The sequence below is a fragment of the Pipistrellus kuhlii genome, unplaced genomic scaffold (genome assembly GCF_014108245.1).
Source record: "Pipistrellus kuhlii isolate mPipKuh1 unplaced genomic scaffold, mPipKuh1.p scaffold_m20_p_6, whole genome shotgun sequence".
NCBI classification, from domain to species: domain Eukaryota; kingdom Metazoa; phylum Chordata; class Mammalia; order Chiroptera; family Vespertilionidae; genus Pipistrellus; species Pipistrellus kuhlii.
In genome coordinates, this window is record NW_023425562.1 from 46271085 (window position 1) to 46296207 (window position 25123).

At 48.1% G+C, this 25123-nt stretch overlaps 1 protein-coding gene across 1 annotated transcript in view; it reads right to left on the bottom strand.

The window, feature by feature from the left end:
- Window positions 1–12001: 12001 nt before the first annotated feature.
- LOC118707925 (O-acyltransferase like protein) overlaps window positions 12002–25123 on the bottom strand; it is a 41271-nt gene continuing 28149 nt past the window's right edge. The window contains exons 9-15 of the mRNA XM_045574626.1: window positions 21238–21403; window positions 19341–19420; window positions 17451–17564; window positions 15438–15570; window positions 14778–14964; window positions 13345–13487; window positions 12002–13045 (exon numbers count right to left, since the gene is read on the bottom strand). Of these exons, the coding sequence (XP_045430582.1) occupies window positions 12911–13045; window positions 13345–13487; window positions 14778–14964; window positions 15438–15570; window positions 17451–17564; window positions 19341–19420; window positions 21238–21403 (958 nt within the window). The 3' untranslated portion in view covers window positions 12002–12910. The remainder of the gene's footprint in view (window positions 13046–13344; window positions 13488–14777; window positions 14965–15437; window positions 15571–17450; window positions 17565–19340; window positions 19421–21237; window positions 21404–25123) is intronic.

Consider the following 25123-nt stretch of genomic DNA (forward strand, 5'->3'; position numbering starts at 1 on the left):
GCCAGCCAGACTTCCCTGAGGATGCGGGAGAAGCCAGTGAGGAAACCAGGGAGGAGCCACCCACACTGCACAGGGTACCATGAGCACTGCTGTTGACCAAATGACCCCGGAAGTGAAAAACAAGAAGACCTTGACCCCTACGGCAAATGTCTAGCCCATCAGAGGAACATTCCAGAGCTCTATCTCAGAGAAGGGTCAAAACAATGGGGATCAGAGGTGTGTAATTGCACTGGACATGAAGACAGGGCGAAGGTGGGGATGAAGAAGGTGTGAACATCAGCCTTCACTTTGCACCCTTCCCCCTTCTTTAGCACTCAGCCAGGCCATGTGGGTGTGTTGAAAGCAGACTCATGTGTGAAGTGAGCCTTCAGCCATCTTGGGGTCCCAGCCACTCCCACATCATCTCTCTTTGGCCCCCACAGCTCTTAGTTGGCTACTTAGAAAGGGACATTGCCAGGAAGTGCCAGCGGTGAGAATTGTGCAAAGAGCCCCTGAGACAGGAGGGCAGAACAAGCCAAGGGAAATATCATTACCCCTGATATTTCCACCCTCCCAACTGGAACCACAAGCCAGGGACAGTGTACCCTCACTCTCCAAGCTGCCTGTCCAGGCAGAGTCCCCTTGGCCTTCAGAGTTAGGCTTGTCCATACCGGCTGCCCCATAGGACCCTCTGCTCTGCCATCCCCAGGCCTAACTGGCAGTTGGGCTGCAGCCACCTCACAATTTAGAGGATCATCCAACTATAGGTCAGAAATCTGCCTATGACACAGCAGAGGCTGTGGACCCGTAAGAGCTCCCTCTGCAGGGCCCTGCTGCCACCCGCCCCTTCATAGCTCGGAGGCCTGGCTGGGCCCTGGCACTAGGGCTAAGAAAGAGCTAAGAAAGAGTGCAGCGCCCCCCTTCTGTGTCTGAGCAGACAGTGGAGCGGGAGGGAGCGTGGGAAAGCACATCCACACACGCAGCTGTTCTGCCTCCTGTTTCCAAATGCACCGCACAGAGAACAGACGTGGGGGATGCAATGCGCTAGGTTCCCGGGGCCGAGGCTGGCAGTGGCTGGCAGAGTGAAGCGGATGGTATTCTGCAGGGCAACTTTGCATTTTCATCTCTTACATGGAAGCTCTCTCTTGGAAGGTGGTTTCACACACACACACACACACACACACACACGCACAAGCACACGCTTTTTTTTTTTTTTTTTTTTTTTTTTAAGGTTTCTTATATGCACCACCTCTTTCACCATCTCAGGGGGCCTCTGGAAATGCCTTGTTAGAAACATCAAGGCGGAAAAGTGTTACACATTGAACAGTGGCCCTTTCTCCACACAATTCCTATGTCCAGGTTCTTACCCCAGTACCTCCAAGTGTGGACTTAGTTAGAAAAGGGTCCTCATAAAAATAATTTGTTAAGGGAAAGTCACAGTGGAATTGGGTGGACCTCATCCTGCCGTGTCTGTCATCAAAAGGAGAAACTTGCATGCAGAACCGCACACAGGAAGAACACCTGGAGATGAAGGCAGAGATCAGGGGCAGATGCCCAGAGATGCCAGAGGTGGCCAGCCAGCCTCCTGAACCCAGGTGATGTGAGTCAACTGGATGGCCATGGAAGCGCTGGGCCAGATTCTCACAGCCTTCAGAAGGAAGCAGTCTCCCAACACCTGATCTAGGATTTCCAGCCTCCAGAACCGTAAGAGAATAAGCATCTGTGGCTTAAGCCCCCACGACCACTTTGTGGTGGTTTGCCACAGCAGCTGCACAAAGGTAATACGAATGGCGTTGACATATGTAGGAAAGCCAAAGGTCTGGTTGAAGGAAACTGTCCAGCACCACTGGGGGGGGCGAGGGGCGGGGGGGAAGAGCATGCAATTCAGGGAGGAGACATATTCCTGAAATGTATTCTTTCACTAGAGAAACAAGATCGGCATTCGGGGCTCCAGGCTTGGGCTATAAACGCATGGTCCTTTTTCAAAAATAGCATCATTAACATGGTGAGCGCAGGTCTCCCAGTTCTGGTTCTCAGTTCCTTCCTGCACGCGGGCTGGATCCCCTGGCCCGAGAACCAATGGCAGCATGTCCCAGAGCAGCCCTCTGAGATCAGGGAGTGTCTCCGGGCCTGCTGTGTGGCAGGCTTTCCTCATTCCCACTCTCTTTTGAGGCATTGCAGGGAGAAGAGAGTGTAAGTGCATTTAGCATGTCCATCAGCTGGACAAGGCCCCGGGGTCTGGTCACCCACTGGTCACTGGCACTGAGCCCTGTAGAGCTCACCAGGGGGAGGTAAGTGAGGGTGATGTTCCTGTAGCAAAGGGGCAGGTGTCAAGTGGAATGGAGCTTCCCAATAGGCCACAGCCTCTGTTCTCCCATTGCAAAGCCCCCTTGAGCATCTTGGCTCTCAGAGCCTCAAATTCACTGCTCTAAGGACTGCCTTCAGTTCTTTGTTTTAGTTTGATTAAGGCCCAGGAAGTGCTGGACTCGGTTCAAAGCCTTCCCTGTCAGTTACTAGCTGTGTGACCTTGGCCAAGTTACTTAACCTCTCTGAATCTTGCTTTCCTTTACATTATGACAATAATGGTAGTGACTTTGGGTTGGGTTATGTAAAATAATCCATCTAAAGGATTGGCCCATCTTCAGTGACATGGTAGTTCCTCAATCCATGTTACTTTCCTAACAGGCTCACTTCCATACCTGATAAACATTCCCTCCCCTCTGGGAAACAGCTTCCACTTTGCTTAACCAAACCCACCCTCTCCATTCTCAGCAGCAAGCAAAACTTCTCTTGTTATGATGGACCAGAACAGATCACATTAGATGTCGATTACACTCATTTCTACTGGTGGGATGGAATTAAATCGTGTTTTCCTCTCCCACCTCTAAGGTACAGTGCAGGTCCCCACAGATCTGCAGATTAGAGAACTGGGTAGCTTGTTCCCCTGCGTGTACAGAGACCAATTTCAAATATTAACAAGACATGGCAGAGAAGTACTGGGAGCAAGCTGCGTGGCTGGAGAAACACTGGGAAATTGTATTCTTCCAAGGCTAGTTTGCATCTGAATTTTGGAGGACTAGAGTAACAGAACAGATGAGATCAGTATTGCTGAATGCATAAGCAGTCCAAGTACCTCTGCCCACACAGCCAGCTGTCAGGCCCACTCTGCCTGGATTACATGCAACAGACATGCCTGTCTCACACTGTTGAATCAGTAAATAGTAAGTACTTATGGGTGGGACAAAAGTAGGCTTTATAATAATTAATAAATAAGAATACAAGAATAAACCCTGTTTTTCACATACTAACAACTGTAAACCTATTATACTTTGCCCACCTTGTATATTGGCTCATTTATGCACATCTACATAATAGATGTGCATAAATAGATGTGCATAACCCATGGACACAGGTGAAGGCCTGGGGAGGGGCAGGAGCAGGGTGGAGGGGGATCAGCTGGGGGAAAAGGGAGACAGACATCTGTAATGTTTTCAACAATAAAAATAAAATTAGAAAATTTTTAAATAAATAAATATATGTGGATTTCTTGTCAACTACATTAAAAAACTTTTAATTTCTTTCTTTTTTATGTGAACTCATAGGCATATTATTCATCTACCAAAGAAAACATTTTTTCTACCATATGCTTTCAAAATTATCTTTTTTTTCTAATGTCAAAGTCAAAAACTGAAGCGTGGATATATTAAGACACAAAGTGATAAAATTACTTCGGATGACAATTTAAACAGACAAGTGAATGTGTACAGATAGAAAAATCTGGGAAGTACACACACCCAAATGTTAATAGTCATCTTTTCCCTTTGGGTAGTAGAATTGTGGGTGATTTTTATTTTCTTTGACTCATGCTTTTCCTTCAGTTTCCATTAGTCTCTCCAAGTTTTCTGTATTTAGGATGTGTTGCTTTTTTTTAAGGGCTTTTGTGAGCAGCTTTAGGTTCATGGCAATAGTGAGCAGACTTATTATCAACGCCCACACCAGAGTGGTACATGCATTACTTAGTAACCCACACCTACACGTCATTATCATTCAAAGCCTGTAGTTTACAGTAGGCTCACTCTTGGTGTGCATTCTGTGGTTGTGGACAAATTTATAATGAACAGATCCATCATTATAGCATCATACAGAATAGTTTCACTCACACACACACAAAAAATCCTCTGTATTGGTATGGTTTTTCTAATTTCAAATTCTACTTGTTTGCTGCTGCTAAATTGGGAAACAATTTATTTTTGTATATTAACCTTGCAACCCACTACAGTTGCTTATTTGTTTCGGTATGTCTTTTATAACTAGAACAAAATAATTTTTCACAGTTGCTTGAGATTGCTCTTCTGAGATGGAGCAAATTGGCTCACAGTCTCCTGCCTTTCTGTCAATTAAGGTAAATGGGGCCTCAGTGTTCCTGTAATTGCTAGGGAGTCCCAAGTAGAGCTGGTTCTAGAACCTGCAGGTGGACGGAAGGCGAAGATGGGACAGGAAGAAAGAGTGTGAGGCTGTAGTGAGAGGACGAGGCAAGGGACGGCTATATTCCAGGGGCTGTGCAAAGCTGCTGGAGCAGAGCCTGGGAAATGGAGCCCTTACCAGACAGGGAAGTGGCTCCCACTCACAGATGACTGATTGCAGGACGGCTCCCTCCTTTATAATGAGGATGGGTTCTGCCAGTCCCACCCCAGGCTGCGGGAAGAAGGCAGAGCATCCAGGTGGTGGCACACAGCACCTTTGCTCGCTGTCTATTGGGGGAGCGTAGTCACATGGCTATACCTGCAGGGAGGCTGGGGAATGGTGTCCAGCTGAGTGACCATGTGCTTCGCTATTAAGTGTGCTATTAGGAATGAATGAGACAATGGATGATGCTGGTGGACAAAGAGCAGTCTCTCTCACAAAGAGGGAAACGATGACAAGATGGGGAGAGGGGGAGACTAGAGAGAGAGAGAAAAATGAGAATGGAGAAGAGAGAATTTTAAGTGGAAGAAAAACCTCCATTATCAGCCCTAACCAGTTTGGTTCAGTGGGTAGAGCATCATCCTGCGGACTGAAGGGTCCCAGGTTCAATTCCAGACAGGGGCATGTACCTTGGTTGCAAGCACATACCCAGTAGGGAGTGTTTAGGAAGCGGCTGATCAATGTTTCTCCCTCATCGATCTTTCTAACTTTCTATCCCTCTCCCTTCCTCTCTGTTAAAAAAAAATCAATAATATATATATATATATATATATATATATATATATATATATATATATATTTTTTTTTTTTTTTTTTTTTTTTTAAAGAAAGGGTTCTGGACAGTGCCTGCAGCTTGGGAGCCGGTTGCTGGGTGTTACTGTGGGGTTCGGGGAGGGGGTGTCTGTGGAAGTGGTGGGGTGGAGCCCCATTGGATTGCCCTGGCCTGACCAGCCTACACTTCAGGTTCACCTGGGCTTCTGTTTGTGAGTTTGTGCTTCAGACTTTTAAAATCATTTTCCTTTTGTTCCCTTTTGTTTGGTCTCTGAGGTTAAATCATTTGGACCAGACAACTTGAGCAGAAAAAGTAACTGGACAGGCAAGGTAAAGAGTGGCGTCTCCTGCTGGCGTGAAAAAATATAGCGCTCCCTTCACTTTACATGGTGGTGTAACCTTTCTAAAGGTTCTTACAGATGTTGTCACATTCCTTATCGGACAGCCCGGCAAGGCAGGAAGAGCCACATGGGTCATGAGTGCTGGAGAAGACACAGCCACTGGGGTTACATGCCTGACTGGGAGCCCAGCTCTGCGTGACTGGCTGTGTGGTCTTGTGGAACTCACTCCACTCCTCTGAGTTTCAGTTCCCTCAACTGTAACATGGGGGGTGATAACAGTACTGACTTCCAAAGGTGGTTCAGTTCCTATTTCAAAGGGTTCCGATTCTGCTCTCGCTCAAGGTGTAGATTTTGGAGGCTCTACCAAGCAGAGAAGATTCTGAAACAGCACAGACTGTGTGGATTGGAGAAGGAAATTCCAGGAGTGGAGATAGTTGTAACACCAAAAATCCAGGAGGGTAGAGAGAGAGAAGGAATAGAGTTAGAGGGTTTTTGGAGTTACTAAAGCCTCGAAGTTCTCATTTTCCAGAAAAGGAAACTGAGGCACCAGGAAGTCATCTGAGACCCCAACAGGGGGGAATCGGGAAGAACTTGCTGTGAAGGAGAGCATCTTGGTGGTGGTGGTGGGGGGGGGAGTGCTGACTAGACACCTGCACCAGCTCTGACTCTCCTCTACCCCACCCCCACCTCACCCCCACCCCCAGGGCTCCCGGTGGCAGTTTGGGGAAGAACTCCGGGATTTTGCCACTGGCTGCTCACAACTGTAGTGGGCCGGCACTCCTCTCCTTTGTTTTATTTGAATCCCTCTAGGAATAGGGGACAGATAACCTTTTAATAATCTGAAATCCCAATAAAAAGAATCTCTCTGTGAAGAGTACACAGGGTTTGGGAAGGCTTTAATATTTACAGACTTTAAGGATTTTTCACCCGTGTACCAATCTCTCTCTCTGTGCTTTGGAGGCAGTGAGGGAGATTAACATGGGCTGAATAACTGCCACAGAAGTTGTTTTAGCTGAATGAACTTGACCTCGGAGGGCCCAAAAGCTCTAGATCAGTGATTTTCAACATTTTTCATTTCATGGTAAACTTACCCTAATTACTAAAGTTCTGCAGCACACCAAAAAATACATTTTTTGCCAATTTGACAAAAAAACTGTTGTCAGGTATTGCATGTTTGTATGTTTTGGGGGGGGATTTTGTTGTTGTATTGTTATCCCTCACCTAAGGATATTTTTTCTATTAATTGAGAAAGAGTGGAAGACACAGAGAGAGAAACATCGATGTGAGAGAGACATTAATTGGTTACCTCCTGCACACACCCTGACAGTAGCTGTAGATTGAGCCTGCAACCAAAGTATGAGGTACATGACCTTGACTGGCATCAAACCCAAGACCCTTCAATCTACGGGCCAATGCTCTACCCACTGAGCCAAAGCAGCTAGGGGAAGTATTGCAGGTTTTAAAAATCTTGGGCATACCCGTTGAAAATCACTGCTCTAAATAGGTATTAAGTTGCTGATAATGTCCATGGTTTTCTCACATACCAGGTAGGGTAGGGGATGCTCTTTCACTCTATGCTTGCTCAAAAAATATTTCCTTCTCTGTTTTTACTTCTTCTACAGTCTTGCTCTCCTTTCCTCTATAACTCACTTCAAGTTCAGCTGGCTTTGCAGCCATGCGATGATGCTTGCCACACCTGAGCCTGCACCAGAACTCCCAGGGGACTGGGGAAACGGCTGGGCCCCTCCTCCAGTTCATGCTGCTGGGGTTCTGGGCTGGAAACTGAGAATTTGCATTTCGAACAAATTCCTGCTGCTGCAGCTGCTGCTGCTGGTGGTTGTGGTCTGAGCACCACACTGGAGAGGAAGACTAGCTTAGATAAAGGTAGAGACTCCGCCCTAGCCAGTGCTACCCCATCACTCTGCACTGCTGTCTCCCTGTGCTTCTGAGGAGGGTTCCTCTCAAGGCTGTGGCTCTCCGTTCAACACCCAAGGAGGCACAAGGCAGTTTCCAGAAGAGACTGTGGAAGTCAGCCTGCTAGCAGTGCTGTGCAGCGGGCATCAAAATGGTCCCAGGAGGCTCTCGGCTCTTCCTCATTTCCAAAGTGTGTGCGGGTTCCATGTCTGTCCTCATGTGTGTGCTATGTCTGCACTCCCCCGAGATGGCTTTGATCAGAAATCCTGGGACCCCAGAGCAGCCTGTTGCTGAGTGGTTCTCCTAGCTGACCTCTGACCCAGAATGCCAGCACCCCCCAAAGAGACCTCAGTCACAGAGATGAGGCCCAGCACTGCCTTCAGCTTGGGTGGGGGTGGCATTTATCTAATGCAAGAACTTTGAGGGCAAGTCGGACAGGCAGTCCTCATCTTAACAGCTAAGAAATGAATGGAACATAAGGTTCATTTCAAGTTCCTCAGAAGGAAGGATGTGGAAATTACTGCAAAGATGTAAGTTGGTTTCCATTGAAAAGAACATATATTAGATTAGAAATCATTGTTATATTTCCCAAGGATTAAGTGGAAACCTATTCTGGTCCTCATGACATTTGAAATTTCCCAGTAGTCTGGCCATTTAAGAGGAAAACATGAATACTCTTTACTCTTTGGCTCTTGTAATTCACAGTTCAACAAGCTTCAGGTGAGTTTCAACAAGGCATTGGGGTCCGGCACTGATCCCTAAGTGCTGCCCTCTTGTGGTCGCCTGAACATATGCTGCTAAGGTGTTCTGGAGTCTGCACATCTATTTCTTCAAATCAAAGGGAACAGAGCCCAGGAACTGACTGCTCCCACCGAAGGGGGGAAAGGTGCTGCAGGTTTGCCAAACTTAGATGTTTCCAAATGATTACAACCATTGCTTTTTTAAAAAAATATATTTTATTGATTTCAGAGAGAAAGGGAGAGGGAGAGAGAGATAGAAACATCAATGATGAGAATCACTGATTAGCTGCTTCTTGCACAGCCCCTACTGGGGATGGAGCCCACAATCTGGGCATGTGCCTTGACTGGGAATTGAACCCTGACCTCTAGTTCATAGGTCGATGCTCAACCATTGAACCAAGCTGGCTGGGCAAAACCATTGCTTTCATGGCTGCTGCTTTATCAATGATCTGTGCACAGAAGAGGTAAGAGAAGTGATCAAGATAAATAATATTGATTTTTTTATACTTTGTTAAAGAGAAAATTTGGGAACTAAGAAAGAGAATGGGTTTATGCATATGAGTATGTATTTATGCATAAATGTACATATGCATACATATACCTCTACACGTCTGTGTGTAGTACGTGTATTTTATTTTGCACCTCCATCCTGCCCATATCGCTGAGCAGGAAGAACAGGTCGGTCCTGGCTCCATGATGGCTGGTGTGTGAACTTGGGGAGGTAGCATGTGAACTTAGAGCCTCAGCTGCCTCACTGTAAAATGATGTCATCGAAGCAAATACAAAGTGATATTGAATGCAAACTATAATTTATAAGTAACATTTTAAAAACAAAATAACACCCAAAACATGTCATTGAATAGATTTCCTTAAAGTCCCCGCCTGTTCCAATTCTAATTCTGATTAAAACATAATACATCAAAGAGAAACCTTTTTCCATCCCTCATTTCATGTGCTGAAGCTGACACACCTTCCCTTTCTTCCTCCTTGCTTCTCTTTGCATATTTTCTAACAAAGAACTCTGCATCTGGGTTCTTTACATGCTGCCCTCTCTCTGCACCCATTGGAATGTTCATTATATATAATGAAAAGTTTCGTGTTCCTTTTTCACTCTCAGTCAAGGCCCATCCTCCATCTCTCAGTGAATCCAGAAAAGACAGGCCAATGTTAGATGGAAACCTGCTAGAGCAGCTTCTGTAAGACCAGGACAAGCACCCTGAGCCTGAATGAGAAAGCACCGGTGTCATTAGTGTGGCCAGAGGGTGTAGAGACCCGCCTGGGAAGGCACTTGGGCAATTCTCCTTAATTATCATCAGCTGAACTCAAGGCGTAGGCAGAGCGACGCCCTGGAGACAGGTTTCCCCAAAATGGGTGACATATTGTCAGCTTGGCCTTCATATCAGCCCAGGAGTCGGCAGGGCCAGGACTAGATATGTCAATCCAGGCATGCTAGGGCCTACTTAAGAATGCAAATAAGTTGGTGATAACTGCCTGATATTGGGGGCATGAAATAAATGTGCTGGGAGGGGTCACATCATTGTTGTCTTCCTGTCTCCCCAGCAGACAGTATGGCAGCCCACCCAGCTCCCAGCTTTAAATCTATCTCTGTGTCTTCTCTCTTTATTTCTAATATTTCTCAATCCCTGGCCACCTCAACTTAGAATCAGTTCGTTCATCTCTCTTTCCGTGCGGGACGTGGAAAAGGGAGATCCCTGCTGCATCAGGCCCCCGAAAGAGGGGTCTTCTCCGCTGTGGCATTTGTGGAGACCATTTGTGCTCTGAGTGGACACTGTGGCCAGAGCACCAAGCCAGCCCAGCCCACATCCTGCCTGAAGAAGTCACGGAAGAAGGCGGTGTGCTTGGGAGAACAGCGTGGGGACGTTGGCGTGGGCAGGAGACACTGGCCCCTGCCAGCAGCGCTCAGCAGCCCTGATGGCAGAGCAGGTGTGGGTGAGGAGAGCCAGTTCACGCTGAAGGAAATGGCAGAGCCCAGGTCCACCAGGCAAGCGAGACATCCCTGGACTCCCCCGAACCACTGGGAGGAACTGAAGGTGGCAGAGTTCCTTCCCATCCGGGTGCAGGAGGGATCCCATACTGTTGACGGGACTATTTGTACCCACAGGCTGGTATGTGGAGATGGGCCATGGATTTCAGGATTTAGGAAGAATTAGAGGAGGTGCCCATCAAGTGGTGCTTTATCTATGCTGATCCTGCTGCCTGTGTTTTACTTTATTGTTAGACAAGCTTCAAGCACATACAAAAATGGATAAAATAATATAATGAGGTCCCATTAACAAATTATAACTACATCACCAACCTGTTTCCTCTGTCCCACTTCCTGCCAATGTTATTTTGAGGTAAATACCAGGTTTTTATGCCATTTTTCCATAAATACTTCTGTATGCATCTAACATATAAGGGCTTTTCTTTAAAAAATAAAACAACCACAATACCATTATCACATTAAAAAATGAGTAAGTCTTTAATATCATCAAACACCAGGCAGTGTCCAAATGTCCCCCTGTCTCATAAACGTTACATGCTTTTTTTTTTAGTTTGTTTTAGAACCCAAGTTAGTAAGGTCCACACAGGCTATAAATCCTCAACTTCTGTGTTGAATAATGTTTTGAAACAAAATTAGAACAGAATTGAACGTCTATATCACAATTTTGTTTGATAAAGTTGCAATCGTGAGGAGGTTGTTGTTATTATTATTATTATTATTATTATTATTATTATTTCCCTTATAAAAGAGGCCTCCTGAAGGCTATGGTAGTAATTGTGAAGCTATTTCCAAGGGCCCGGGTTTTTAGCCTCATAACTGGAAGCACTTGGCAGTTTGCATGCCCAGCAAGGTTGGCAGGCGAGTCTTTTCCCTGCTGGGGACCTTCTGGATTGCCATGTTCTCGGGTAAATGCCTCCTGTCCTCACTACTCACCATCTCCTCTGAGGTCTAATTAAGTCAGATGTTCATGTGTCGAATCAGCCACCAGGGGGCTCCCAAGGAACTCGATAAACGTCTGAGTTTCTCCAAAGCCCACCTTGGTGCGTTTTATTCCAGACTGAACGCGCCAGGGTGCGGCTTGTCTCCTTCTTCAGGTCCAGTTCTGCAGGCAGAAGAGACCAGGCCTCAGGGAGATGTGGCTCGTTCCCCTAGGCTGGCTGGGAAAGGACATGGTAGCTCTCCATCACTCTGTCCAAGGACTTGAGGCTTACAACCCCTTGCCCCTCAGTGGTCCTCCTTGAATAGCCACTTGAGGGTAGAGGACATACACCAGGGGAGGTGAAGGGGGAGCAGCAAGCAATATGAGTTAATAAGCTCCCTGTAGCCTTTTGATTTTTATTAAATTTTTCGATTATTAAGGACACAGAGTGTTGTTATAAGCATCATTAGACATGTATGTAGGGGTGGTTAATGTGAAATTACATGCTCAGGAGGAAACCTGGACCTCCAGGTTCTCCATCTGGCCTCACAAATCTCCGTTTGGGGGATATATATATATATATATATATATAATTTCAGAAAGAAAGGGAGAGGGATAGAGAGATAGAAACATCAATGATGAGAGAGAACCATATATTGGCTGCCTCTTGCACACCCCCAGCTGGGGACCAAACCCACAACCCGGGCATGTGCCCTTGACCAGAATCAAACCCTGGGGCCCTTCAGTTCACCGGCCAATGCTCTATCCACTGAGCCAAACAGGCCAGGGCTCCGTTGGGAGTTTTTGTTGGAGGATGATGTCAATTTGCTAGGAGTCATTTCAAACAACAAAAGGCTATTGCCTCATTGTTCTGGAAGGCTGGAAATCCTAAACCAGGGGGTCTCAGGCCCATGCTCTCCCAGAGGGCTCCGGGCAGAAGCCTTCCTGGGGGCATCTAGCTTGTTTGGCAGCCACCTGGGGGTTCCTTGGCTTGTAGAAGGCCATCTTCTCCCTTTACCCCATCTCCCCTGCATGTTTCCATCTCTGGGGCCAGATGTCCCTTTTCAGAAGCACACAAGTCATATTGGATTAGGGCCAGCCCCACCCATGGCCTCATTTAACTTATCACCGCTATAAAGACCTTATCTCCAAATAAGGCTACATTCTATTATACTAGGGGGATTAGAATTTCACATTTTTGGGAGGTGGAGGGGGGAGATACAAATTAACCAGTCACAGAGACCATGTTATAGAGAAGATAACGTTTGGAAGACTTGTAACAACATACCCATGAATTATGCTCGCTAGTAAGTCACACCATCCTGAGAGTTCAAGAAAAAGTTATGAGTCTACAAAGGTATGAGACCAACACAGAAACTACTGCGATGAGGAAAGATACAGTGTGATTTTAATAAAGAAAGTAAGCATGTTAATCCAAATTATATCCTCTTCACTATATTTGATGTTTTTCTGTGATCACTAATATAGAAAATAAATACAGGATGAGACCATAAATATCCAGATTTTTTTTTTTTTGCTAAAAAACACATCAAAGGTTAATTATTATGCTACTAAACAGATCATCATAGAACTCCTTTATATGCTAAATACAAATAACTCTTTTATAGATTAAATACAGGGAACTTTATACTATAAATATCCACAAAATAACCTTCACACTCCTTTTCAGAAACTCATGCATTTGTTACATAAACGAGGCCACCCCTGCTTTTGCCCTTCACCACAAAAAACGGGCCTCCCCATCTTTGGGGTCTTACTAGGCCGTTCCTGGCCCTTCAGGCATGGATCCCAGAAGGTACCGCTTCAGTTCCTGACATGGTTTCTCAATGAAGAGCGTCAGGGCCAGCCCAGCGAGGAAGGTCAGCAAACAGTGCCCGGAGAAAAGATAGAGCTGCAGAGGAAGAGGGGCACCGTGGGCACACTCATACTATAAGAGTCCTCTTGTGTTTGGATCTTAAAGTGTACCATCCCGGCTGTGTGAAATGGATCTGTAGACAAACAGCCCTGAACACTAAAAAATAAAATAAATAAAGCAAAGATATTATCCTGTGCAGAAGCCCTTCCTCAAACAAAACGAAGAACAATAGGTTCCCAGCCACAACAGCAGGCTCCTGACAAAGCCAGGAGGGCTGGCTTTGCTGCCCCAGAGAGAACAGCCGCGATGTGGCAGAGCCGGGAGCAAAGACTCACCATGTTGGTGTCCGTGTAGTGAATGAGCGTCTCCTGGAGGCCATTGTAGAGGATGATGACGATCGGATGCACCAAGTAACAGGCGTAGCTGATGCCGGCCAGGAAGCTCCACACTCTGCAGGAGAGCAGCCGGTTCACTGGACCTGCCAGGAACAGGCACGGAGAGTCATCGCCGCTCCTAAGTCTGTGGACTCTTTCTAAGAAGGTCTCCGTTCATTATCATTTTTAAGGGGATACACCCCGCCCCCCCAAACAAACCACCCAACTTCCTCTTGTAGAAACATGAAAATATAAGAAATGCTAATACTGAGTTCACGGTCAATTCACTTCCTTACTGCAGATTTGACCCCTGAGCACAGAGCATCTGTATGTGTAACCAGGGGCGGAGTCCTGTCACTGGCCTGGGCCTGGTTTCGGGTGCAGCTACACAAGCCTTGGGACCAGACAGTGGACATGCCAGCCTCAGAGTCTTCGTCCATTATTGAGCAGCTTGCATTCGATCAACTTCAGGCTCCCTTTCAGGACAAATATTCCATAACTTGGGTCCCGAAGGATTCTTATTCCTTGAGAACGGGTCCATCTACTACTCGAGATTGAGGGTCACTGCTGTTGGTGATGGGGCACCACGGGAAGGTTTCAACTAAAGGCGTAACATGGGCGACTCAACAGAATCAGGCCTTGAACGAAGCAGGACCAGCACCGTCAGTTTTGGCAATGACTGAAGATGGAAAAGGCGGCTCGAGCCATTGAGATCCCTTCTCGTCCTGAGCGTCTGAATTAAACTCTTCTTCAAACGTTCTTTTCTAGATATACCTTTCTGAAGTTCGTTACGTGGACACACGTTTTCTAAATATTTATCTAACCCACCCACCCCCGCCCTCCCCCCCACATTCATCTACTAGTCTTGTCATTTGCTGACACCTCAGCACCCAGTTCCCACCATGTGCCAAGTAGAGAGAAAGGGCAGGAACATCGGTGGCTTGCACAGATACTTGTAATCTGGACAAATCCTTTCTTTCCACTGAAGCCCCCTTTTTGCGTGATTTCCTGAGAGGTGAGGCCTGGCTCAGCAGGAGCAGTCTCCTGGGGACCTCGGTGGCTGTTCTGTTTCTTCTCCCAGATGAGTAAACCGAGGCCTGGGCGGGCACCCCCAGAACTCATGTGCCCTGCACTGGGTTGCTTTCCTCATGACCCTGCCTTCTCTCTTCCAACTTCTAAACCAGCTTCATTGGAGAGGCTGCACATTTTCCTCCAGCACCTGCATTTGTACAGAAGCCGGTGTACAATCTCAAACAGAATATGTGGGTTTTCCCCAAGGATGCAGACGAGTGGAGGTTTCAGACTCATTCCCCAGCAAACCAAAGCCCTTCTGGGCACACTGCCTTCACATGTGTCACCTTTGAAGGGCCAGTGCGAGCACACAAACGTCATACCTCCATAGCCTTCGTGACATGCGAACACAACCCAGCCCACGGCCGCCGCCCACAGGCTCCGGTGCATGGCCTGGTAGACAGCAGCGGCCATGGAACGGGTGGCAGAGGTGTCGTCCAATGCGTACACCACAGCGACCACGGCGAACAGCATGGAAAGAGAGCAAATCCATCCGAGCAGAGCCTGCACCTACAGGACAGGGAACGATGCCACTTACAGCCCATTGGGGCCACTGTGCAAAGTTTACTTCTTTACACAAACTTCTTCTTTTTGTACTATTACTGTCCCGCTAGGTGTCTATTTATAAACCTCAATCAGTACCCACATCTGACTAAATGGAAGGATCAGATTAGTGGTTGTGAGGTTTAGGGTTGGGGCGGGGTAGCGGAGTGGGGGATGGCCATGGAGAGGTGGCACAAGGCAGGTGTTTGTGGTGACAGACGAGTCCTGTGCCTTGACTGTGGTGGTGGTCACACAGATGCACAGCCCTGTCACCCACACATAAGTGAGTGCACAGGACGCCATGTCAGTTTCTTGGTTGTGACGATGGACTATAGTGGGGGAACCTGAGTGAGGGGGACACAGGGCCTGTGCTGTTTTTGTCACTTCAGTGGCACTCAGGTCATGTTTAAAGGAAAGTTTGCTGAGAAAAAGAAGCTCACCTTGGTTTTGAGAATGTTTGCCTGGTGGTTTTGGTGCATGAAAATGCTCAGAAAGATGCCCACAAGGAATGGCCCGAATCTGCAATATGGCTTAGTGTAGTACTCCAAAAAATACAGCACAGTCGCATTTTCACTGGATAACAAAGGAAATAAGACAAAAGGCTAAGTTTGATCTCAACCTAAAAAAGAGAGTCTCTCAGATGCCCATGGAAGCCCTCAACCGACCCAAAGTGAAATCTGGGGTACCTTTGTTCATTTCCTAAAGTAACGACCCACACAGGGGCCTCGTGATCCTGCTGTGGGCCACAGCTGGCTTGCTAAGATTCCAAATTGCCTTGGGCCCCTCTTCCCTGAATCCCAAGGAAATAGGACAGTGGCCTTCATGTTCAAAAGTTATTTCCGGTGGCTGGTACGTCAGGATGACTTGAAAAACATGGTTCTCAGAAGTGAACCACTTCTGAAAGAAGTGAATCCCTTCCTGAGGGTTCGTACAGAATTCAATTGCCTGATTCCACTGGTCTGAGGTGGCCCTTTCTGGGAGCATCAGTGGGAATTAAAAGGCCCCAGGGGACTCTCGTGTACATTCAGAGCTGAGAGCCACTGGGGAAGAGGGGACCATAGGAGGTGACAGCCTCTTCTCTGTCACTTGGCCACGTCCACAGAAGACAGTGACATGACGGAAGGGCACGATGCTCCCCTGGTTAAAAGACCTAGGGTGTTCTGGCCAGTGTGGCTCAGCAGTTGAGTGTTGACTCAGGAACCAAGAGATCAGGGGTTCAATTCCTGGTCAGGGTACATGCCCGAGTTGCAGGCTCATTCCCCAGAAGGGGTCATGCAGGGGGAAGCCGGTTAATGATGTTTCTGTCTCATGGATGTTTCTATCTTTCTATCCTTCTCCCTTCTTCTCTCTCTAAAAATCAATAAGGGGGTGGGGATGGGAGGGTTAAAGGCCTACAGAATAGTCATTCATCTCCCTCACAAATACATAATGTGCCAGGGAATGCTCTGGGCTATTTTACATCAGGTGGCCAGCTAACGCTGCTCTGAGGTAACATTTACACAAACACCTGCGGGAAGTGAAGGAACAAGCCCTGCCAAATGCAGACTCTAAAGTAGGGGTGTCGAACTCAATCAGAGAAGGGGCCAAAATCTAAAATCCAGCCTAAATCGCGGGCCGAATGGTTTACTGAACAGTCATAAACTGTCATTGTGATGGAAACGCAGCGGAGTGCAGTGATGACAGCACGGTGCGGGCCACATTGCAAGGCCTGGCGGGACGGATTTGGCCCGCGGGCCTTGTGTTTGACACATGTGCTCTAAAGGAATAGCATTCCGGTATCAGGGAGCAGCAAGTGCCAAGGCCCTGAGGAGGGAGCATCGTTGGTGTGTGGAAGTAAGGAGGTCAGTGTGGCTGGTCCAGCGTCAGCAAATAGGGGAGTGACGGGTGAGGTCAGACAGGGATTCTGCTTTGAGAGCAATGGATGGTGATTGGGGGAACTTGAGTAGATGACTGACAGGATCTGATTTTCATTTGCATCACTGACTGCTGCACTGAGAATAGATCAGCAGGTAATGGCACAAGTTAATCCTGTGTGGTCATAAAGACATACTTCATTAGGGAAGCAACGTAGCCTCGTGCATAAGGTCCCAGGTTCAGCTCACATGTATGCCTTGTGACCTTGAAGGGGTAACCCCAACTTCCTCAAGTTTCAGACTCTCCAACAACAGAGTCCCCCCAGCAGCAGTTGGCCACTGGAAGAGAAACACAAGACAGCCACGTGGGGGCGCTCCTTTCCTCCGAGAAGCACTTGGGGCCAGTTGAAAAGGTTCAGAAGATTGGAAACAAAAGTGCCATCAACTTTCCCATCCGAGCTGAACATGCCCCACCGGTTTTTCCACACGCCGCTGGGCACAGTGCAAACAGCCTGGCATTCGTCCCCAGTCCTCCCTGGGAGGTCCTGGCTGTGCCCAGGCCAGGCAAGGCACAGAGCCGGGCAGGCTGGGAACGGTTACCTTGCTTCTGACGGAGCTGCCACGGGGAGGTCATGAGCCAGCGTGAGCAAAGCAGTTGCAGTGAAAGATGCCAAGAACAGCGCGGCCCCGAGGAGGACAAGGACATGTTTACTTCTGCAGAGAGGAGGGGACATTGACAAGAGGGCTCTTCAGATTCCTTCACCACAGAATCTGTGGACAGGAAAGACTTGCAGCCTTGGCAAAGGCGAGGCCTGCCTTTGAGAGAGGCTGGCGTGGGGCAACTGGCTGAGGGGGGCGAGAGGTATATTTACTTTAAAAAAAAAATAATCTAGGGAAAGGCTTGTGTCATGGAACCATTAAAAAGAAGATACTAAAGTGTATGTGCAGAGTCCTTTCATGCATAAGAAGTTGTGCAGAAAAGATAGGAAGGATAAACACCAAATTCGGACAGCGAATTCACGTCTCCTTGAGGGAGGAATCAGGTCCAGGGAAATTGCGTTCCCCTCTCTTCATCTTACTGTTTTTTCCAATGTCCTTAAATTTTTTAAAAATCTTCACCCAAGGTTATTTTTTCCATTAATTTTTAGAAAGAGGGGAAGGGAGGGGAAGAGACAGAAAGAAACACCAGTTTATCCTGTGTAATATACAAGGTGATTATAAGGAAGAATTGCTAGACATGCTTCATTAGGGAGGCAAAATAGCTTCGTGTGTAAGGTCCTAGGTTCAGCTCACACCCATGCCACTTCCTAGCCATAGGACCTTGACGGGTTAACCCAAATGTGTCTCTCTCAAATCAATCTGTGAGAGAGATGAATTGATTGGTTGCCTCCTGCAAGTAGGGTGGGGAGCCTGCAACCTAGGTACGTGCCCTTGACTGGAATTGAACCTGGGACCCTTCAGTCTATAGACTGACGCTCTATCCATTGAGCCAAACCAGCTAGGGCCCAATGCCCTTAAATTTAATAAAAGAGAAGAATACATATTTTTAAATGTGGCATGGATAGTGCACACACCATCAGTTTCTCCATGAATGACTGAAGCCCTAGTTTAGAGCTTTTCTAAAACTAACAAAAATTCAGGTGATAAATCACCCACATAGAGAAGCAGGTACATGGATAGATTGCTTGGGACACTGTAAATTACTTCACTTTTTCTGGAGAGTCATCTCCTAGTATGTCACAAAATTGTCCCTACCCTTTGACATAGTAATGCAACTTGCATATACACTGATTATTATGATCTCTGAAATAATCTGCCCACTCAGTGTACATCCTCCTATATAATAAAAGGCTAATATGCAAATTGTCCCCTCGACTAGCAGGCAGGCTGGCCAACCACCCATGTCTCCTCCCTGTGGCCAGGCTGGCCGGACCCCACCCATGCACAAATTCATGCACTGGGCCTCTAATACACGCACACACACACACACACACACACACACACTGAGTAGCCAGATTATTATGCATTCAGAGATCATAATAATCTTGCCACTCAGTGTATGTCTCCAAGGAAATAACTAAGAGGAAGAGTTGTGTGCTCCAAGGCACTCATTGTCATCCACAGTCATGAGGAATAGAAAACAATCTCGATGCCCTAACCTTCAAACTAGCATTTCATCCTAACACTGACAAGTATTCAGGTCATGCCAACATGTGGAAATGTTTATATTAACAGTTACATGGAAAACGCTGAGCACGAGATGTTACACACACACTGACCATAGCTCTGAACAAACACGGACTGCAGTGCGTAGGACAAAGATTGGGGCAGAAGGTAGGAGAAGGTAAACAGTGCAGGATTTCATGCTGCAAACTCATCTGAGAAGTTCTTATCCCAAATTTTAAGAGCTGCTCTCCCCAGACCTGGAGCACTGTCCTGGAATTTTGTGGGAAAGGGCACACAGGAAGGAAACATGTCCCAATGACTCACTTTCCATGGATGAAGATGATGACCGGTGTTGTGAGATGGAAATGGAAGTCATTGGCAAGGTACCATGTCCAGCCGTTGCACTGGAAAGAGAGCAAAGGTTACATCTCTCAGCCATTTACCAGGTCTGCCTCCCACCATCCACCTTCCTAGACCAGGAGAGGCGTTCAGTAGGCTGGAGGGGATTTCCATGGAAGAGAGAGGAAGAGTGAGTTATAGGCACCTCACATACCTCATCTCATCTTTGTAACAAACCTGTATGGTAGGTTCCAGTTTACAAAATGGAAATTCAGTTTTCTCTATTGTTTAAAAAAGAAAACATTAATAGCGAATCTCCTAGGACGGTGGTCAGCAAACTCAGTAGTCAACAGAGCCAAATATCAACAGTCCGACAACTGAAATTTCTTTTGAGAGCCAAATTTTTTAAACTTAAACTTCTTCTAATGCCATGTCTTCAAAATAGACTCGCCTAGGTCATGATATTTTGTGGAAGAGCCACACTCAAGGGGCCAAAGAGCCGCATGTGGTTCTCGAGTCACGTTTGCCAACCACCATCCTAGGACAACTGTGGGAACAAAACTGTATCGTGTTACACAGATGCAAGGAGTAATTATCGTTATGCAGTTGTAGTCAGGCTCACTGCTGTTCTCTCTTCCGTGCCTCACCCGCTGCCCTCCCCCACTCTAGGGGGAGAGAATGTGTCCTTTTAGAACAGAGGCCTGGCTCCAGACGAGTTATGTGGGAAACCCAGGGTTCCCACGCTTGACTGACATGAGACCGTCTGGCCAAAGCCACATCTTTCCACATCTTTCATCACTTACCTGTCTGTGTAGAATGAGGCAGCTACCTGTACTTCTTCTTCATTGTCAGGACATTCCTGGGGCATCTTCTCCAGCATTTCAGCAATTAAGAGAACCTAGGTCTCCCTCCCACCCTCTCCGTCCAAGGAGACCAGATTTACCCAACAGCAGCCACAGCTTTCCTGTCCCAGCTGGAGGCACGTTCCCTGGTGGGGGGATGTGCAGGGCCCTCCCACCTCTGCTTCTAAGACCTAGAGTGGGTTTCACCTCTGAGAGGGACTGGCTGGTGTCTTTGTCACTGGTTCCCACACATGGCCCAAGCCAGTCTGCAGCCAGGAAAACAGCCCCGGCTCTCTGTCCTCCTTGGGCCCTGGCACAGACCTGGGTTCACCTGAAGGCAGTTGGGTGGTGATACGTGTCCTGTGGAAGCTACTGGGAACTTGTGTACCAAAGACAGCTTCTACTGGGAAAGTGTTTGTGTGCGTGATCAGCCCCACGCAAGGGACTCTTTCTTCAGCTGCACTTCCAAAACACATGCCTCCTCGGTGGCACGATTCCATCACAGCCACCTTACCTGCATCTGTTCCCAGGTCATCGTGGGCGAACCAGGGCTTTAAGGAAGCCAAAAGCAACACATACAAATGTTATTGCTTGGTCAGATCTGGCTTGAAATGGAATGGAATGGAATGCATAGTGGTGAGGGCGCAGTGCACTGCTCCATCCATTACAGGCTCTCTGTGTGGAGGTGAAGAGACTGTCCTTTCCCTCCGGGCAGCATGGGCTGGACAGGAACCGGGCTGGGGCAGGGTTGCCTGCGTTGCGGTGTGCACCTCAATGGCTGGCCCCTCGATGCCCACTACCCTGCTGCCCCCAGTGACTGCCCTGCCAAGGCCGGTGCGGTCACCACCCTCCATCACAGGAGACTGGCCTTCCTGCCCACAGCTACCACCTGCAGCATCACCAGTACTCACTCCCGAGAACAGAGCAGGAGGAAGGGGACCAGACGCCTCACGGTGGCCCCCAGGAAGTTCACTGAATCATGGGACACAGGACGCCGCTTTGTGCCCACAAGCCCTTTGCAGCCAACATGCGGGACTCACCGCGTTCCGGACCCACAGGAAGTTGTTGAGCAGCAGCACGTTCGTCCACCACGCTCGCCGGCAGTTGTCCAGGTGGAGCTTTGGCACCTCCCAGACAGGTCCCCAGGGGACCAGGGAGAACAATCCGACCAACAGGCACACGGAATACAGGTGAAGAGGCTGCAATCTGGCGGAAAGAGCCAGGCGAGAGAAAGGGGCCCCACAGTGCTCCCACTCAGGAAAGGCGGGGACTGGACTCATTGACCTGGCGATAAGAGCCTCTAAGCACATCCCACCCACACCTCAAACATGCGTGGATTCAAAATCATTTCGTGAGCACCTATTATGTGCTGGCACCGTCACTGCTGACGCAAAGCACTGTTCTACATTGAGCAAGTCGCAAGCGTCAGCCACCGAACGAGGAACTCGGTAGATATTTCTAAACCTCAGAACTCCTGTCAGGTAAACTGTGACCTCCGCTTTACAGATGAAGTGATAGCTCTGAGAAATTCACCCGGCATCATCCCCTCCGGATGAAAAGGCCTTACTCCACTCCTCTTCTCCTTTCTCCCTTCCTGGATTCGCTTCTTCCTTCCTTCCCTCCTGCCCTTCCTCCTTCCAAGCGGATCTGAAGCAGCCGCACAGCTGATGGATAAGGCACCCAGTGTCTAGACCAGCACGTTCAATAGAAATAGAATTCCAGTCCAATCCACCCCTGGGGTTCTAGGAACCACATTTTTAAAAGTCAAAGATAAACTGGTACAATTCATTTTAATAATATACGTTTTGTAGCCCAATACATCTATATTCTTCTCATTGGGACAGGTAACCAACATAAGAAAGTACTGAGTTACTTTACATCCTCTTGCCAAGTCTTTAGGTTCCGGTGTGTGTTTTGCCCTGGCAGCGTGTCTCAAGGGGCCATGTGTCTGGTGGCCACCTCCGGGACACGCAGTCCAGAGTTCCCACAGGAGGCTGAGCAGAGGGGCACGCACAGCTCTGGGTGGGCGGCGGTCAGAGACGTCTTTTTAAAAGACGCATTGAAAAGTTTCGGGGAATGCAAATGAGGGCAGAGCACATGGCCCTGCAGCACCTCCAGGCCGCGGTGGGGACCTCAGGGCCTGGGTGTGTGTGACAGATGGGAAGGGCAGGACTGCTGGAGGTGCACCTGTGGGCCTCCTGTTCTCGCCACAGAGATAAAACCCCTCAAGGAGTGTCCGGGAGGGCAGTGGGCATGCAGGCAGCAGGGCTGGAATTGCTGATCAAAGTCAGAGAGAAAGGGCATCTGCCTGTGCCCCGGGCAGCACTCACAGGCAGTTCAGACAGCAGCCACGAAGCCCTCCCTGAGTGCTGGGCTCTGCCGGGGTCAGCCATCAGACCCGCTGCCCAGCAGCTGCTCCCACAGGCCTCCCTTCCCGCCATCTGTCTCCTCCCTTTCCCCAGGGAGAGTAAGTTAGCCCCTGCTCCCCTCAGAGGCAGAGCTCAGGTCAGATGTCCACAGAGGGAGTGTGCACCCACTGTGCCCCCAGCCATTAGCACAGCCCTCCCTGGGGTGCCGGTGCAAACGCAGCCTCTGGGCCGGGACTGTGGGGTGGAGGCTGCGGGGTGGGCCATGGCTGGAGAGGCCAGGCGACAAGGGAAAGAACAAGAAACATGCACGCTGGTTTGTCTACATTTTTCTCACTGAGAAAAATCACATCATTCCTCTCTCTCCTCTTCTATGGAAAACACAGGTGACGATTCCTTCTATGCTTTGAAGGATGAGGAGGATTTCTGCCTCCTAAGGTTTTTTTGAGAATTAAATAAGATCAGTAAGAAAATAGTTTGAAACACTGAAACTGTCATATAAGTGTACACAGGCTTTGTTTTTGCCAAACTTCCAGAGGATTGCAAGTCACACTAGGTTTTCAGAGCCTACACTGCAATACCAGCCATGGTTGTGGAGGGCTGAGGAGCAGGGGCTCTCAGACCTGGTGGGTGGGAAGGTGAACTGGAAAATGTCCATCAAGATGATTGCTGGACCAAACCAGCAATTGCACTAGTAGGAATTCATCTGCAAACATCCTATATAATAAAAGGCCAGCAACCATAAGCATAATGACCGAGAGACCGCTTGACCAGTAGCTATGAGGGAATTGACCACCTCTCAGTCCCTCCCGCCTCCTCACCCCCTGGCCCACAGGCTCTAATTGAAGCATGGCAAACAGGGAACCACGACAAACAGGTGAGTGGCTATGGGGTAGGACTGGCGAGCACACAGAATGGCCGACCTCTTGGTCCCTCCCCCTGGCCCACAGGTTCTGGGGAAGCGAAGTCATGCTATGGAGAATCACAGTGAACCAGGGTGTAGTGGTGGAACAGGACTGGAGACTGGTGAGTGGGCAGAAGATGGCCCTGATCACAGGCTAGGCCTATGGACCCTATCCATGCTCAACTTAGTGCACTGGGCCTCTAGTGTTCATATAATTGCTCACATGTGCACATGCCTTGTATCATTGTTTAAAATAGAAAAGCACTTGGAAATGACCTCCTGCGATGGGGACAGGTGATATGCATGATGGTCTACCCACACAGTGCCATCCCAGGCTGCCTTTAAAATCAGTGAGGCGGGTCCCTGCATGCAAATAGAGGTGTGTGCCAATGTTAAATCATGAAGTGGAAAAAGCTACAAAGAAAGAGTGTATAAAATAGAGTATATAGTTTAATCCTATTCATAAAAAACGGTGCATATAAATATATGGAAAGTCTCTGCGGGAATTCACAGAGACTTTCCCTCTCTACATTCCCTCTCTACATTCCCTCTGTTCACAAGAAACTGTTCACAAAGGTGTCCTGTAGGAAGTGAGATTGGAAGGAGGCCCTTTAATTTTAATGCGTAACCATCTGTTAGTGTTAGACATTTTTATCACAACCTATTTTTTAAAAACCTGATTTTTTAAATGTGGCTTCTCTTTGGAATAATCACAGTTTTAAGGGACTGGGGCACCCACTCTCCTTGTTTCCCACGAGATAAGCTCTGTACTGATTTACTCCTTGATGTTGGGGTTTTGCAGTTTCTTAAAACTTGCAGTAGCTCCCGGCTGGTCCCCTGTCTCCTGCCCCTGCCCAGTTACAGTTTATTCTCTGCCCTGCAGCCGAAGTGACTCTTGTGAAATGTAAATCGGACCAGCCACTGCCTACCAGAATCCTCCAAAGCCTTTCTGTCTCAGAATAAAAGGGAAAGCTCTTCAGGTGGTCACGGATGCTGCAGGACCTGAGCCATCCTCCCTCCCGCCCGCCTGTCTGACCTCATCCCCTCTGTTCTCCTCTCCAGCACCGCCGGCTCTTTGAGGCTCTTCAAATCCACCAAGCATGCTCCCTCCTCGGGGCCTTTGCACCTGAACCCCTGAACGGACCTTCTTCCCTGCAGCGTTTTCTTTGCTTAGAACATTCCTTTACTTCTTTCAAGGTTCTTGATAAATGTCACCTTCCCTGACCACACTTACAGAGGAAGACCCTGTCTTACTTCCTTCTCCAAACCATCACTTTGTGGCAGTTATCATCAGGGACCTGTTGTAAATGTTGCATATTGCAGCTGAATGCTGCCTATTGATTCCTTTATTGTCTTCTCCATCACTCACATGTAAGCCCCATGCTAGCAGGCACACATGGTTTATTAACTGCTAAATGCCCAGGGCTTAGCACAGCACCTAGCACATAGGGGACCCTCCATAAATAGAGAGAGGGTGTGAACAAATGACCTTACTTTCACTCTTCTTGGAGGGAGGGAGGCAAGCAGCAAACCATTGAGCAGTAACAGAGAGTTGGTGAATGAGAACATCAAAGAGCATGGCTGCTTTCTCACTGGGTCACCTTGAAAACAATGAGTTCAAACTATGGGTTGGCGATGGGCCCCTCCCTTTTTCAA